Source organism: Thamnophis sirtalis, unplaced genomic scaffold (genome assembly GCF_051295495.1).
Source record: "Thamnophis sirtalis isolate CommonGarterSnake01/CBP01778 unplaced genomic scaffold, rThaSir2_p1.2 scaffold_6, whole genome shotgun sequence".
Taxonomy (NCBI): domain Eukaryota; kingdom Metazoa; phylum Chordata; class Lepidosauria; order Squamata; family Natricidae; genus Thamnophis; species Thamnophis sirtalis.
Window position 1 is genome coordinate 121,137,767 of NW_028261386.1, and position 18,103 is coordinate 121,155,869.

An 18,103-nucleotide genomic window follows, 5' to 3' on the forward strand; every position below is an offset into this window, starting at 1 on the left:
TTTTTTCCTTTTCCTTCTCACTGCATTAGAACAATTGGTCATGTTTCACTTTCACAGACAGCATTCACTATTTAAACGGAACATCCCCTGCAAGTTAATCAGGGCCACTTCAAAAGTACACTGTGTAACAGTATAGCTGAGAAAAAGCTTTTGAACTGAACTTATTCCATTTGGCTTTGGCAAAACAATTGTTCTCCACAGCCCGTCATTTGTGTGTGATTCTACTGCTGAGGTATTTATTAACAGAGTCCTTGAGGATTGCTCATTTCTCTGAAACATGCAGCATAGTCATAGCAACCTCTTAAGAAGTACAAGGCATGTGCTAACAGCCTGCTATTTGTCTGCTAAAATTCCTATAGCGCTGCTTATGCATAGGTGGTACAGGTGAACCAATCACTCAGGTTCTCTCTGAATTTAATTCAGACTTACGGTGCAATGTAACTTTTTCTTAAATGTCTATGGAGATTCTCAATCATCCAGGTCATGGTTGTCCCAAAGGTGCTTTTTTTAAAAAAGGCAAGTGGACTTTCTTGGTTTTTTTCTCTTTGAAAATGTTTCGCTTTTCGTTTCGCACCCAAAAAGCTTCTTCAGTTCTGGATGACAAGTGAAACGTTTTCAAAAGGAAAAAAAAACAAGAAAGTCCACTTGCCTTTTGAAAAAAAAAAAGAGAACCTTTTGGTTTTCCTTCCTTAGCAACAATTAAAGGCTGGACAGAAGATGTTAATGAAGTTTTTGTTTAAGTGGATAAGAATTTTATGTTAGATATCATGTTGGCAAATTTTTCTTTTACAACATGGTGGATACTGATTTCTCTAGCATAAACATTAAAAACATTGTTATTATTCTTAATTTAATTACTGTATACCTTAATTATTAAGTATATATAGATAGGTTGGTGTTTTGTTTGTCTGTCTAGTTGCTTCTAAGTGTGCTGGATTTAAGCCATAGGAAAACTTTATTTGAATTTTTGGTTTGAAATCTCCAAGAAGAACTTTAACAGTTCCATGAGCTGCATGGAAAAATAAGCAAAGGGACAATAGGAAAATCCAAAAAGGCACATCGGAAATATGAGAGAATGTTATTACAAAAGATAACGTGGAAAAAATTTCCTTTGTTCGTTAGTCATAAAAGATGATCAAAAAATGATGGTAGGCATAAGTAAAATAACTATCTAGGACATGGGTTGTCAACCTGGTCCCTATTGCCCACTAGTGGGTGTTTCAGGATTCCAGGTGGGCGGTAGGGACTTCAGAGGTTAAAACCTCCTTTTGAGCGAGTGCAGTTGCAAAATAGGAGAAGCAAATACGTGGGAAGGGGAAAGGGGGGAGGGGACAGCCAGAAGCTGAACAAAGCAGTTGCAAAATAGGAGAAGCAAACACGTGGTAAGGGGAAAGGGGAGAGGGGACAGCTAGAAGCCCAACAGAGCAGTTGCACACAATAGGAGAAGCAAACACGTGGGAAGGGGAAGGGGAGGAGTGGATAGCAGAGACAGGCAGAAGCCCAACAGAGCAGTTGCAAAATAGGAGAAAGAAAAGTTATAGGTAGGAGAGAATTGTTGGCTAATAATAATAAATGGGCTAACTAGCTCAGCCTTACTTTTGTGCATTGCCCTAAGGAAGGTTAAAAAAAAGGAGATAAAAAGGAAAACATCAAAAAAAGGGAAGAAAATGGAGAAAAGGGGATAAAATAAAGGAGAGTAAGCCCGTGTTTAGTCTGGCTCATAAATTAAGTCTTGTTATCTTATAAAATAAAAGAAAGAAATAAGTAAAGAAAGGAGAAGGAGAAAATAAAAAAGGGAAAAAGAGATCCTTGATATAGTGAAATACTATAAGAAAGGTAAAGAAGAAGAAGACAGGAAAAGGATTTTTTTATTTTATTTTATTTTATTTATTTAATATTCCGCACTTGCGCAAAAACTGGTGGGCGGTAAGGAAATTTTTCCATCAAGAAAGATCCATTAGTGGGCGGTAGGTAGAAAAAGGTTGACTACCACTGATCCAGGACTTTACAAATTGATCCAGCAAAATAGTCTAATAACAGCTATAATGTTTCCAAAAAACCAAGCTCCCCAAATCTGTATAGTCTGAAGAAAACCTGTTAAAGCATTAACATTTCCTACTATAGGGAAGAGGTCTCCAGATGCTACAAAGGATAATGGAATAATACTGAATCCACTATTATGTGTGGATTCCTTTACAGGACTATTAAAGCCAGTCTTATAAAACTACATACCTTGAATTTGGTGCCCACGCTGATAAAACTTAGTTTTCCCGCTTTTTGCTTAGTATCCTTATTGTTGTTAGTGTTGGACTCAAAAAGTAGCCGGATAAATTTATCTTTGGATTCACATATAAGGGACTCCAGAGACATATGCAAAGCATCATTGTTTTTCTCCACAAACTGGGTCTGAGGAAAATCAGAAGCATTTAAGTCACTCAGGAGAACACACAGATCTGAGCGATCTCTACAACATATATAGGAATTCAATGTGTCAGCCAATCCCTGCATCTGATGGAGTTGCCACTTACAAAAGTTTAAGCCTTACAATAAAAATTGTTACTTTTCAAAAGAGCTGCTTGACTCTCTTTGATTTTTTTCTTTTTGGCTACAATAGATTGTAGATTGTTCTATTCCTACAATATTTTCAAGTATTACTTTTCCTAAAACATTGTATATATTGTATTCAGGGGTGGGTTTCAACCGGTTCACGGCGGTCCCCGCGAACCGGTTAGTCGGCGAACCCGGAAGTAAGTAACTTCCGGGAACGGCGAAGGGCGCACCCGCCCGCCCGCACTCCTTACCCGGTTTTGACGAGTTCTGCGCTTCCACGCATGCGCAGGACGCATACAGCGCCTGCGCGATCCTCCAGGAGCAGCTGGAGCATCGCACAGACGCTAGTACGCATGCGTGCGCTGCGCGCGTGCACGAGGACGCCACCGGCCCCGTTCCAACCGAACCGGTTGGAACGGGGTGAGAAACCCACCACTGATTGTATTGAAATGGTATTGCTCATAATGAGCAAATGTATTGCCTTGCTAACGAAAACCCTGAGCCTACCAGCTAAAGTTAACTATTTTTTTAAAAAAATCTGGTGAATTATTATAATAAAACAAAGAAATAACTATTTGTTATCACTCTCACACATACAGATAATCTTCGACTTATGATCATAATAGAGCCCAACATTTCTGTTGTTAAGCAAGATAGTTGTTAAATGAGTATTGCTTCATATTATGACCATTCTTGCCACAGTTAAGTGACTCACTGCAGTTGTTAAGTTAGTAACATGGCTGTTGAGTGAATCTGGCTTCTCCATTGACTTTGCTTGTCAGAAGGTCACACAATGGGATCGCCTGACTCTGGGACACTGCAACTATCGCAAACACTTGCTAGTTGCCAAGCGTCCAAATTTTGATCATGTGACTATAGGGATGCTGCAACAGTTGTGTGAAAAAAAATTTTTTTCAGAGCTGTCGTAACTTCCAACAGTCACTAAACAAATGGCTGTTAAGTCGAGGACTATCTGTCGTATTATTACTTGGAGAAGGGATGGTCCTTAGGTTATCTCTTGTGTTCCTGAGCGGAGACTGAAATGTGTGAGAAACAGGAGTTCTATAGTGATGGCCATGCAATAGCAATAGCAGTTAGACTTATATACCGCTTCATAGGGCTTTCAGCCCTCTCTAAGCGCTTTACAGAGTCAGCATATCGCCCCCACAGTCTGGGTCCACATTTCACCCACCTCGGAAGGATGGAAGGCTGAGTCAACTTGAGTCGGTGAGATTAGAACCGCTGAACTGCAGATAACAGCCAGCTGAAGTGGCCTGCAGTACTGCACCCTAACCACTGTGCCACCTTGGCTCTTTTTAAATTTGTGAAAGGCTTCCAGACTCATATTGTTCACTTTCCTTTTGCTTTGAGAAAGCAATTATGAGTTCCCTTAAAAGTCTGTGCTTTTAGCTGACCTATTTATTTGTGAATTAATTTCCAGAGGGATCTCCTGATTGCCCTTCAGTAAGGTACTACATATTTTATGGACAGTAACTGCTCTGTAATACTAAATGCTCATTGCAAAGGGAGAGTTTAACTTATATTAAAATAAACATTCACAGAATATCCATAAAATAACAAATTATTGATTAATAGCAATAGCAGTTAGACTTATATACCGCTTCATAGGGCTTTCATCCCTCTCTAAGCGGTTTACAGAGCCAGCATATTGCCCCCAACAATCCGGGTCCTCATTTTACCCACCTCGGAAGGATGGAAGGCTGAGTCAACCTTGAGCCGGTGAGATTTGAACAGCCGAACTGAACTGAAGTAGCCTGCAGTGCTGCACTCTAACCAGTGCACCACCTCGGTTCTACTTAACACTCGGCTTAACACTTTAAAAAAAAAGAAAGAGCAGCAGCTATTAATTTACCGTCTCATAGCAAACTGCTCCTGCGAAATGTCTGACGATGAATCCTTCATCATCACGAATATTTCGATGAACAGCCAATTTAGACTTCCTGGGTATCTGAGGTGAAAAAGAAATATAGTTTAAGATATATACAGATGTAAACAAAATACTGCAAGAACTCATAACAAACACCAATGAGACTTAAAAGAACATTTTATTGTGAAGAAAATCCAGCAGCAAGGTCATCCTGTGGCAATATACTGGTTAAAATGGTCTCAACTAGCTCTTAGTTAATATTGTTAAATGGCACTAGCTTGAATACATAAAAAGGAAAAAGAGCTTTTAAAGTACATCTTAACAAACAGATCAGGTATGTGGAACAAGGCAGATCTAATAACCTGATCCCTGGCAGTTTAGGCTCTAAGCATTAAAAAGATCAGTAATTTAACTGAATTTAGAAATAAGTCACTGAATTAATTCAAAATCACCTGTACCGCAATCTACCCAAGTCATCAGTTTGCACCCACATTTTAGACCATATATAACTTCTGTTGAATCTTTTGAAAGCAACCCTACAGAGCACCATCTTTGGATGGTGACATACGTAATAAATAATGATAACTATATTGCCATCACAATTGCTGTTTCCTGCCATTTTCTTGGAGGTAGGGATACAAAGATCCTAAAAGATCACATCTAGCTCACTTTAAAACAACAACAACTGTAATTTCACCTAATCCACAAAGGATTTTGTAGTTTGCATTCAATGATGACATTTTTAGGCATAACGATGTAGGCCCTTTCAATGCTTGGCCACAGCCTTTTCAAATAAAGATTTATTTATTATTGATGCAGTTCTATCCTTTTTGGTCTACCAGCTTAGCCCGGCTTATGTGGGAATCTCGATTTAAATGCCACAATAGCTCTCTGTGTTAGACTAAACTGAGAGAGAACAGCTAGCTAAAAATCATCCCGCAGGGGAGAATTGAGCCTCAAGCTTCTCCCCCTGTAACCACTACATGTCTAAATATTCAAACATGTTTTCCTATAGATATACAGAGAAAAGTTCTGTCCCAAATATTTCTCACTGGAAAGAATGCCATACAGGCTCCAAATTCTATTTCTCCTTATCCTTTAGACTGAGTTTCCACCTCATCTCCGGGGATTCAAGATTGAAGTGGTTCTTCTTCGTTTTATGCTCACAAAAAAAGTGAGGAAGATTGGACTGGCCCGAAATCACTTATGGTGTTTCCATTATTGAAGGTGGATTTCTATGTTGTTATTACCAGTCCAACACCTAAACCAGTGTATTTCAACCTTGACAGCTCCAGGAGTTGTCCACACATCATAAAGCTGTCAAGTTTAAAAAAAAAACACTGACCTAAACTATGGTGTTATTCTTGAAATATGGCACTCTAGACTTTAATATAACACGATTGGCATCAAATTCTTGTGCCACGTGGGTAGGTAGAAACGTGTCTAAAGAACTTGTCACAATTTTATTTTAGAAACTATAGCAATGAATTCCACAAAGCAAATAATTTCATAACTAGAGTGGCATGGTCATCAAGATATCACAAAATTCTTTATTCCAGGGACTTCAACAAACTGAACTGACTTTCCACTTTCACTGTCTCCCTACCACAGTCATCTTCTCTGTTAGTGAAGGGTAGCCATCTGGTTTTGAAACAAGTATTTGCTTTTGCGTGAATGCACTTGTTGCATTTATCTTTATTTCCTTAAAGAAAGCATGGTCTTTTTCTGGGTTCACAAGGTAGCCATGCAATTCTTGGAAAGTGTACATCTTAGTTAAAGGGAAGCTGATAGAATGCAATAAGGAAACAAGCCAATCTCAGGCAAACAATTGTTTATATAAGCGGATTCATCTGGGGAATCAACCAATCTAAATTCAAAAAATAAACCTACTGATAGCCTGAAATGTTGTTTTTGTTTCTGATGAACCACCGAAGCAAAATGTTGATCGCTTGGCTGTGGAAGACGATTTTCTTCATCCAAAATATCAAGGATTCCTATCAATTTTGCTTCAATCAAATCTGTTTGAATGATAAAAATCATAGGCTATTTCATAAATAATATGCAATGATAAAAACCTAAGTTAACCAAATAAGAAAATACTTGCATGTATCCTATTAATCTTATACTTTCTATATCCCATTGAAATTTCGGCCTCACAAGAGAGATACAGTATGACTATTTAAAATTAAATTATTTAAAATGCAAATGATTGCAAGTTATTGGAGTGGCTGCAGTTTAAACAAAATTCTCAACTGCACTAATATACTGTTATGATTTCATACTCATGTTTCTACTGTTATTCAGACAGTAGATGCTTACAAATATGCATTAAAAGAACAAAAAATATGGTAAAATCAAATACAGAAATGCTTTGTATAAACATTTTACAAATATACTAGAACAATAGTAATCAAGAAATATATCCATGTTGATAGCAAGAAGGTTCTTATTACTTATTATTGTAGAATGAACAACAATTTAAATTAATAATAAAATATCATTAACCCCCCCCCCCAAACATTGTGCCTGGGGCAATACATATATTCACATCCACAATATCCAGAACAATGGACTCACTAAACTCCTTGGTCCAGGAAAAAGCCAAATATTAATTCCATGAGTCCGAGTGTACTTCCAGAAGACATTCAAGATGTTGGTGGCAACCTATAAAGTTCTTTCTGGAACAGGGCCAGCAGTCTTACAGATTGTCTGTAAATCTGCTTCACTTTGGTTGATACCTGTCCCACCAAGTTCAAAAGGAGAGAGATGCTCCAGGTCTCCTCGGGTAAAGAATGGGATCTAGGAAGTGGGTTTTTCTGCCTGTCCTCAGGTATACCCCAAGATAATATGAAATTGGCTGACTCTGCCAGCTTTTCATAACTCACCGAAGACCTGAATGTGCTCCAGAATATGGAGCAAAGTTGGGAGATAGATTACTTATGAAATGTTGTTGTACGTTTTCCTAGTTTAGTAGCAGCACTTTTTAAAATGTTTTGTTGACTTTACTTTTCCTAGGATTTTTTTATGTATTGTTAGCTGCCCAGGGACATATGATCTGCAGGATGGCTGGCCAACAATTAATCAGTGGAACAAGCTTGCTTCCAGAATGAAAGCTCTGTGAACGCTCCAACACTGGAAGTTTTTAAGAAGCGAGTGGACAACCATTTGTCTGAAATGTATAGGGTTTCCTGCCTGAGCAGGGGGTTGGATTAGAAGACCTCCAAGGTCCCTTCAACTCTATTATACTATATTCTATATAATGTATGACCAAATAAATGTATTTAATTATTAAATGATATGAAAAATAATGCATTAGAGAAAGATAACAGGGACAGGGACATCCAAAGTTCAAACAGATATTTTGTTCCACAGAGCAGGCACAGAAAGGAAGAAGGCAAACTTCTCAGATCCCACTAAACAACACCATTCTTGAACTTGACACCTTCTTTACCACAAAATGTATGTTTTGGAAGGTCTGGGGGAAGAACCATGGAAAATACAGCTGGGGCTACAGGTAGAAAGTCATAAAAAAGTAACCCTTTTTTCTGCTTTCTACCTGAAAGAGCATCAAGTTAACAAAGCAAGTGAGCCTTCCAGTTCACTTCTCTTCATGTAAACATGACTTTTAAGGCTGTGGAAATATGGTTTGTCCCAATAACCAGTGTTTAATACACTGTAAAATGAACTCTCTATTACCGAGATGAATGGTCCAGGCTAATTAACCAGCTTCAAATTTTGGTTTGGTGGAACCCAAGGCATTTTAGTGGGAAGACTCAAGTTGAACATTCAAATGTTTCCATCCAACTTAAAAAATACTTTTCTACACTTTCTCTTCCCCAACCTTTCCAGCCACAAAATATAGACTTTTTGTTAAATCCAAAAGGTATCAATTACAGTATTTTATTTCTAAGTAATTTAACCTTGGGGGAGGTAACATTTCCCCAAGTCATTGTTACTAATTTTGCTTTAAAGAATAAGAAAAAAAACCCCAAACTAGATATAGTTCTGTATAGATTTAACAGAAGCCATCGTAAATAGAGCTTTTGCATATAAACCTTATTCCAATACTAAACTTACATACCTATACAGTCCTGGTTATCCACATAATGTACTTCATTAACACCTAAATCTTCTTTTTGATAAAGTTCTTGTTCCTGTAAGAAAAACAGAATTATAATAGCTTGTCTGATCATACCACCTACAATGGGGTTAAGCACCCATGCCTGAGATGTCAGATTTCATTAATGGCACTGCTATTCTTCTGACTCAATGTGACTTATTTCCAATGAAGCTGATCCCACTCAAAAAGAACTTGTCATTCTGATGCTGTAATGAAGTATTTTAGTGTGGTAAGCCATTTGACTTTGGGAATATAAAACTCCAAAATTGAAATAGCTGGAAGTTGTTTTGAAAAACTTAAGCTTATTTTTTTTTTAATCCATATCTGTACCAAAGAAAGAAATGTTCTGAAATCATTCTTTTCCCGTTTTTCTTACTTTTTCTTTTGGTACCTCTTTCTTGGTTTTTTTTTCCTTTTTCGTATCTTTTTTCATTAATTTTTTTTCTCATATGCTTGTTTTTTTAATATTGTTTTTGAAAACCAATAAAGAAAAAAGCTTCATATTTTTCTGAAGCCACGAATATTCCTGTTTATGTTTATTCTGGACATTAGGAATCATGAACACTCTGCCTTCAGAGGTATGAATAAAGTTGATCTTTTTCAGTGTTAATGGCATAACAACATAGCATTCCTTGTAGCGTGCACTAGAATATTGTCACTTTCAAGTTTCCAAGGACTTTGCAAGCATGCCACATGTGCTCTAAATGTCACTGGATAATAATGACATCGATTTAGACATAAATCCTCAATAAGTGTTCACACAAGAGTTTCCAAGCCACCAAGTAAGAAGAAAAAGAATGCTGCAAGAACTGTGCTGTAAAAGACTGAAACCAGAATCAATGATTTCAAGGCTGAAGATGGCCATTATGTAAAAACATGACAGCCACTTGTCTTCAAAGCCACCCAGGATATTATGCTCTGCCAAGCACCCATAAATTAGGGAAGGAAGAAGCCAGGAGTTTTAATCCCAAGACTATAAAAGTCACTTTCATCTTCTCATTACCAAGGAGAAGTCAATTGCGGCGTATTTCTTTGTCCACAACAAAGATTCTACTCTGGCCAAACTAGACCTATGAGTGTTCTGCCTAGCTGAAAAGTCAAGCTAAGCTGTGAATGTCACAAGATACCACATATGTTTTAGTGTCAAGTCCTGGATAGAGCAGCATGCTATGGAGGATTATTCCGGAGATGAGTGAGTTTTGTGAGATTCAATGAAATATCTCCTGACATTGCTGTAGGTAATATGTGAAGCTGACCAAGATTTAAGAGAAAAATCAACACATAATTAGGACAGCATATCTGGTTTCTTTCCTGAACCTCCCGATATCTTGGCATGTTCTACATTACCTCTTTAAGGATCCTTTCATTAAAGAACTGCTGTAGCTTCTCATTACAGTAATTAATGCAAAACTGTTCAAAGCTGTTGTGTTCAAAGTATTCTGCAAAACAAAATGGTGAACAGGTTTAGAGGAATCATATCATTGGTCCATTGGAGCACAGCATTCCACCATCAGGTCTTCTACACCAAGGGGGGCAGAAGGTAAATCTAGCGCAGAGATGTCTAAACTCATATTGTCATGGCGCGTATTGGGACTTTTTACCCCTTCTCTAAACCAGGTGTGGGCGTGGCCAGCATGTGACGCATCCAGCCTGAGGGCCAGGAGTCTGATCTAGAGGCACTGGTAGATCTCTCAATTTGCTGCAGGTCAAGAAGGATTTCTGACACCCAGTAGTTTAAATAATATGAACTCTCTATGGAGGTAGATAGCAGTATTCCAGTATTTGAGAGGCCGCCACAAAGAAGAGGGGGGGGGGGGTGTCAATTTATTTTCCAAAGCATCAGAGGGCAGGACAAGAAACAATGGATGGAAACTAATCAAGGAGAGAAGCAACCTGGAATTGAGGAGAAACTTCCTAACAGTGAGGGCAATTAGCCAGTGGGACAGCTTGCCTTCAGATGTTCTGGGTGCTTCATCACAGGAGGTTTTTCAGAAGAGACTGGACAGTCGCTTGTCTGAAATAGTATAGGATCTTCTGCTTGAGCAGGGAGCTGGACTAGAAGACCTCCAGGGTCCCTTCCAGCTCTATTCTGAATCTGATTCTATTATATCACAATGATTATTTGGAAGCAAAGAGAGCTTTGGGTAACCCGAGTGTCTGGAAAAATTACCTAATGTTTAGCAATCTGGTACATTCCAACTTTTATTTTATTTTAAAAAATATAGCTCTTGCAAGTCTGAAATCAGCTGGCATCTGCTCTACACAGTAGTAGCTGCTACTATTACATAGTATCCTGTGAATTGCATCCTGTCAGCTGGCAATGCTGGGAATTTATTTATTTATTTATTTTTTTAATTTATTCGACATTTATAGGCCGCCCTTTTCCCTGAGGGGACTCAGGGCGGCTTACAGTCAAAAGGGAAGGGAGTGTCAGACAATACAAAAAGAAATGTGCACAAAAGTAAATTAAATAGTAAAACTCAACATTCACTCAACATTCGGGAGGGGCAAAAGTAAACTTATCCCCAGGCCTGACGGGCTAGCCAGTTCTTGAGGGCTGTGCGGAAGGCCTGGACGGTGGTGAGGGTACGAATCTCCACGGGGAGATTGTTCCATAGTGTCGGAGCCGCAACAGAGAAGGCTCTCCTCCGAGTAGTCGCCAGTCGGCACTGACTGGCGGATGGAATACGGAGGAGGCCAACTCTATGCGATCTGATGGGACGCAGGGAGGTAATTGGCAGAAGGCGGTCTCTCAAATTGCAGAACTAAGAGATTTGAAGATACTAGGAAATGAGGAAAGCTAATCAAGAACAAAATCTTTCTAGCAAACATGAAAATATGTGCAGCTAGAATTCATTGAATTAAATGAAAAGAGTACTTTCCCCCATTTTCATATATTTGCTGGGGGGGGGGAAGCCTTTATGAGAAGCATGAATGAATGGATTCCTTATTAGAGCTATTGGCCTTGAAATTCTACAAGGCTCAAAATGCTTAGACAATAAACAACACACAACAAAACAAAAATAAGTATAGGTACATAAGCACGGCCCTGCTGGAACAGACTCCTTGCCCATCTAGTCTAACAGTCTGATTTCATAGTAGCCAACCAATAGCAGAAGGAAGCCCGCTAATTTGCCAGCAATGTATAATTAGCAAGAGGCTGTTGGCTGCAGACACGGAGAGAACTGGGCTGCCTATTTTGCACACAATGTTGTTCTCAAGTGCACTCTTTTTAGAACAGATTTTTAAAAAAAAAATAAAGTGGACTTAAGAAAATATCTCTAAAATATCGAGGCATCTGCCAACTGATGAGTTTGCCTGGCTACAAAGTGCACGTCAGACTCACATTTTAAGTCAAATCATCTTGGACAGATCATTATTATTTTTATTATTATTAGATTAGTACCCCACCATTATTTGTAGATCTCAAGATACTGTACATAATGTTCCTTTGTCCTATTGCCGCCACAACGACAACCCTATGTGGATGGCAGGGCTAAGCGAGAATTACAGGTCCAAAGTCGAGACCGCTTAGATCTCATAGATTAGGCCTCCTCCGAGTGCCATCTGCCAGCCAGTGCCGACTGGCCACTACGCGGAGGAGAGCCTTTTCAGCGGTAGCTCCGACCCTCTGGAACGAGCTCCCCGTGGGGATCCGTACCCTCACCACCCTTCAGACCTTCCGCGCAGCCCTCAAGAACTGGCTATCCTGCCAGGCCTGGGGGTAGAGATTGATCTGCCCCCACCCGAATGTTGGATGAATGTTGTTTACTTTTTAATTATATGTAATGTTATATGTTATTGTTTGTATCCCCCTTCCTATGAGTTGTTAGCCGCCCTGAGTCCCCTCAGGGAAAAGGGCGGCCTATAAATAAACCTATTCAATTCAATTCAAAGTCACCAGATGTCGAAGGGAGGACTAGAACTCACGGTCTTCTGATTTCTAATCCTGCACTAATATTTTAATTGCTACATACAATCGGCTCTCAAATTTTGTCATTCTACATCCGAGATTTCTTGTGGTAAGAAATGATAAACATGAAAAAGCACACAGTCTGAATAGTTAAAAGGTAAAACACTTACCAAAACCTGCAATATCCAAAACCCCAATGAAAAAAGACGACGTCTCAAATGGGAAACATTGATTTACCCTGTTGACCACATGGTCAAAGAGGTGACTATAGACAGTTTTTGCCAAAGCATCACGTGCATTATTTGCTTGTTCTACTTTTAATGGAACCCTGGAGGAGAAAAAAGTATTATAATTACTATCAATTTGTTCCATATTTGTGAGGACAACAAGGGAGATTACAATAATATGGACAAAATTTAAATAAACTAAATATTTAATAGAAACAGCATTAAATATAACCATATGGGATTCCTGAAATATAGGTTTTTGGCAGATGACAAACTTCCTCCTAAACACCAGAAGAAAAACAATGAAACTACAAGGGAAGAATTGCATGAGAAGCTAATGGGAGGTCTTGTCTTTTTAGCCTTAGCAATATGTCAGAGAGCAGCAAAATTGCCATACTATTAATCAACCAAGTTCCTAATGAAGTTATATAGTAAGAAAACAGACTAAATGATACCTAATTGTTTATAACCACAATCATACAACTGGAAGTATGCTAGATGCAAAAGGTAACTTATTAAATGTGTGCAAATCAGATTGAATTGAGTATCCCAATCGATTTGGAAAATCAGTTTGGTTTATTCTGGATATTTGAATCAGTTCAGGCCAGGGAGTATCAAAATTGGTCCAGCTGGATTCAGAGAGTTGAACATAGGAGAAGTCCATAAAACATAGAGGTCTGCTGGTTTTATAACCAGGCTGGGCTTATGTAAAGTACCAATGCCACACTGGCCATGCATGTTCACAGCATCCTGAATGACTTGTGGATACTCCCAACACTGGAGGTTTCTAAGAAGAAATTGGACAACCATTTGTCTGAAATCAAATAGAATTTCCTGCCTGAGCAGGGAGTTGGACTAGAAGACCTCCAAGGTCCCTTCCAACTCTGTTATTCTGTTCAGTAGTTGCAGAAGAACTATGGAAAAGTATGACTATCATTGTAAGAACTGGGCTACATGTTTATGTAAATAGAACTTTCTCATATCCAGACTATCTGTATTGTGTGGATGTGTGTAGATGGATGAATGGATGGATGGATGGATGGATGGGTGGGTGGGTGGGTGGGTGGGTGGGTGGGTGGGTGGGTAGGTAGGTAGGTAGGTAGGTAGGTAGGTAGGTAGGTAGGTAGGTAGATAGATAGATAGATAGATAGATAGATAGATAGATAGATAGATAGATAGATAGATAGATAGATGATAGATAGATAGATAGATAGATAGATAGATAGATAGATAGATAGATAGATAGATAGATAGATAGATAGATAGATGTGGGAGAGAGAAAAAAGACTGTATATACAACTTATCAAGGCCACTCAGAGGGGAGAAACATAACTTTTTTCTTTCTCTTTTTTTAAAGTTGGTCATTTTATTTCTAGCTTCCCTGGAAATGTGGAAAAACTAAATCAAATAAATTCATTCTTTTTTATTAAAACCTAAAAATAGCAGAAAATAATGTGTTAGTCACTGTTATATTTCCTAGCATTAGCATTGTTTTTGAGTAATAATGATACTGATTTCCTTCTGCAATGCTGATTTTTTCTGATTTTTCTGCAATGTTGATACAGTATTTCAGTACCATTTATTTAAAAGTGCCATTTATTTTCAAGGACATTTATTTTATTTATTTTTCAATGCCACTTTTTTTTTAAAAAAATCAATTCCTTTGAAACCAATTATATAAGATGAAACGTGGCTTTTTAAAGAAAACGTCTTTGAAATAAACCATATGGATGCAATAGTATGTGACATTAAGACATCATTGACGAGACAGAAATTTTGTGATGCATAATCCCACAAGGATTTCAGTTCACATCTGACAGATGAGGAAAAAGTTGCACAGAGAGAAAAAATGGAACCAGCAATACTGGAACGACATGAAAAAGAAGTAGAAAAGTTTGTGGTGAAACACTGAATCCAGAAGAGCAACTTGAAAGAGTAGGAAGAAAAAGCTGGAAAGATATGCTGTCCCAAAAGAGTTACTTTGAGGACTGAGCTAAATTTTTCCTAGATAATATTTTCAAAAGTACCTTGAAGGATCTCCAGAATGCTTCCAGGAGACCCATAAAAGATTACTGCCAGAGATCAGATCACTTGTATTTTCAGTTCTAACAGGCTGCTGAACCCACACTATTTGTTTTTAAACTTATATTGTTTTTGATGAGTACATTTCAATAGTCGTCCACTTTCGACCTTGTGTTTAGTGACCTTTTTTTTTTACAATTTGTTTTTATTTTAAAAACATTAAAAAAAACATTTAAAAAATTCTCATCCATTACATACAGCATGTCGTTTGGTTACAAGCGTTTTTTGCATCCATATTCTCAAATACATTTACAATCACAGATTTTTCATCTAATATAACTAGATACCTCACTTTATAGTACAACGTATATTCAGTTACAATTAATATTTTTTTCCAATAAAACTAATTCCCTTACATTCTTGATTGTCTGTTTAATAACAGTATACCTTTATATAATCACATATCCCGATATGAAAAAGATTTACCAACCATTTATATTTTTATATCACTGTTTTCAATTTAGTGACCTTTTCTCATGTAAATATGTTTTATTTTCATTTCATTTCGTACAGTCACATATATACTGTGCATAACCGGGGCATATAACATTGAACAATAAACACAGCCATTCCTCTTGTCAACAATACCCCCCAAAATACAAACCCAATATACCACTTCGACCCACCATACACCCTTTCTTTCGCCCCCCTCCAACTTTCGTTCTTCCCTCCAACATTCCCCTCTACCCTACTTCCCCTCCCCCTCTATCACTCCTCTCTCCCAGTACACTCCCTCCCTTCCTTCTCACCCTCCCTCCCATCCTCTCTCCCACCCTCTCTCCCCCTCTTTCTTCTATCCCTCTACTCCTCCCTTCGGTGTATTCCTACTATCTATCAATATATTCAGCTTGTCCTATTTTTACACTAGAATTAAAGAGCAACAGTATACAAGTGCAATCATATTACTTTAAAATCTAGCACACACTATATTTCCCCCCTCCCCCCTCCCCCCTAAGACCCCACCCCCCTTCCCCCCCCTACTTCCCAGAGCCCGTACACGGTGTAGCTTTTTAACAAACACAGTCTAAAATATATTAAAACAAAGGAGATTAAAAAAGGGAAAGAAAGTCAATAAGATCTCTACGTTGAACTCAGCTTCTTGCTGTTACCCAAACTTTAAGCAGTTTAACTTATTCCTAATCTTAAGCATAGGCTATCTGGAATTTCTTAGTCTCATATTTGTTTTGTGTATAGTCAATCCATTTTTTCCAGTCTCGTTTATATCTCTCATTTGAGTGGTCTTTAAGATATCTTAATTTAGTGACCTTTTGACGTTACAATGGCACTGAAAAAAGTGACTTACAACCGGTCCTCACACTATGATCATTCCAGTGTCCCTACGATCACATGATCAAAATCCAGCTGCTTGGCAGTTGACTGAGAAAGTCGCAAATGGTGATTACACTATGCCAGTAACTACTGCAACTATCACAAATTCAAGCCATTCATTTAAAATTGCCACTTATTTTCAGGGTCATTTATTTACTTATTTCATTTGCAGCGCCACTTATTTTTTTAAAAAAATCAACTGCCAACAAGCAAAGTCAATGGGAGAAGCCAGCTTCGCTTAACAACCTTGTGACTCACTTAACAGATACGGTGATTCGCTTATCAACCCCAGCAACAACGAAAAAAAAGTTTTACAATTGGATATGACTCAATCAACCACCACCTCGTTTTGTGATGGAAGTTTTGTTCCCAATTGTGGCTCTAAGTCATGTATAACGATGACCTATGTATAGCAATTAAGGTTTCACCATTTGACCATGACAATGAGGTCAAATTAGGTTAAATCGGTGCCTATTCAGATAATGTTGCTACTTTCGGATTTAACCTCACTGGGGCCATGTGCTAAAGCAGGGCTGACAAACTCCCAGCCTATGGGCTGGATGAGTCACATGCTGGCCACACCCACACCCAGTTCAGCGAAGGGGGGGAAGTCCTGATATGTCACGTGACGCCCCTGTGCTAAAGTCACTATCTACTACGGCGGAGCTGGATCTCTAAGAGAAAACATAACAGTCAAAGGGCAGGCAATTAGCATTACAAAAGGTTCACAAAAGGCATTGCTGCTTCCTAAATCCCAGGAACCAGAGAAGCTCGTCTGTGTTATGCTTAATTTTTTTCCTCTCTGCAACAGTTGAGAGGAGTCAATATCCTGAAACTTTAACCATGAGGAAACAATATACTTAGGTGAGAACACATTTGGTTCAGCCTTATTTTTGTGCCCTTTTTATGCTTCCCTAGCTTTGCCTTTTGTTCCTCAAAACCACTTATCAGAAAGTCCTTTATACCCAATGTAGGTAAAAAACAACTCAACTTAAATACCCCTGTTGTAATTGGATGATGAGTTCACACATCATTAACCAAAGAAAAGCTGCTTTACCAAATTTTGGGTCACATACCCAGATTTGGGAAGCACTGCCCTGAACCAAAAGTAAAAGAATCCAGCAACTTGTTTTCTCTGCCCTTCGATCCTTTCAGGATGGCAGTCTGAACTGCTTCAGTCACCTTAAGCCCTGCTTACTGAAAAGCACAATCCTATTTGAACTGATGCGCTGGCACAGTCCGAGGAACCCTGGGTGTGCGGTTCTCTGGGTCAGCGCGGAGAGGAAGTGTAGAAGGCTTGTGAGGCGACTGCCAGCATTAAGAGCCAAAGGCAGCCTGTCTTCTCTAACTTGATGAGCTGTATTTAAAGAGAACTTACTTATTATGAAATAGTAACATGATATGATGGACCCAGAGCTCCCTCCTTATTACTGGAAATAAGAGGTCAAGGAAGTGAAAGCTCTCATTACTAGAAAATGGCTACAACTGCATTTCATTAGAGTACAAATAGCTTTAATGCATAATCTCTTGATTTATCTCATGGTAATAGGCATTGACAGAATCTTAACTTAAAAATAGAGAGAAGGTTCTTTTCTATACGCCTCCTGGGGCATTTAAAAGCTCAGCAGTATAATCCTCAAAGTTCATGTCAATGGTCAATCTTTTAAATAAAGCATTTGACTCACTTTAATTTTACATTAAACAGTAGATAAAATTTAAAACAGAAGGAATATTTAAGTAGCTAAAAAGCAGAAGTTATATTGATATATGCAGTAAAGGAGCAACTGTAGCAGGGGTGGGTTTCAACTGGTTCGCGGCGGTCCCTGCGAACCGGTTGGTTGCTGAACCCGGAAGTAAGTAACTGCCGGGAACGGCGAAGGGCGCGCCCGCCCTCCCGCAGTCCTTACTGGTTTTGATGAGTTCTGCGCTTCCACGCATGCGCAGGACGCATAGAGCGCCTGCGCGATCGTCCAGGAGCAGCTGGAGAGTCGCAC

The 18,103-nt window shown here is 38.7% G+C and overlaps 1 protein-coding gene across 6 annotated transcripts in view; it reads right to left on the reverse strand.

Annotated features, from left to right (window-relative positions):
• The window catches only part of MYO6 (myosin VI), a 120,009-nt gene that overhangs the window by 32,632 nt on the left and 69,274 nt on the right, over positions 1 to 18,103 (reverse strand). For all 6 annotated transcript variants that reach the window (XM_087718847.1, XM_087718846.1, XM_087718845.1 and 3 more), the window contains exons 13-18: positions 12,642 to 12,799; positions 9,906 to 9,997; positions 8,520 to 8,592; positions 6,329 to 6,456; positions 4,424 to 4,519; positions 2,233 to 2,406 (exon numbers count right to left, since the gene is read on the reverse strand). In XM_087718847.1, coding sequence (XP_087574973.1) covers positions 2,233 to 2,406; positions 4,424 to 4,519; positions 6,329 to 6,456; positions 8,520 to 8,592; positions 9,906 to 9,997; positions 12,642 to 12,799 — 721 coding nt within the window. The remainder of the gene's footprint in view (positions 1 to 2,232; positions 2,407 to 4,423; positions 4,520 to 6,328; positions 6,457 to 8,519; positions 8,593 to 9,905; positions 9,998 to 12,641; positions 12,800 to 18,103) is intronic.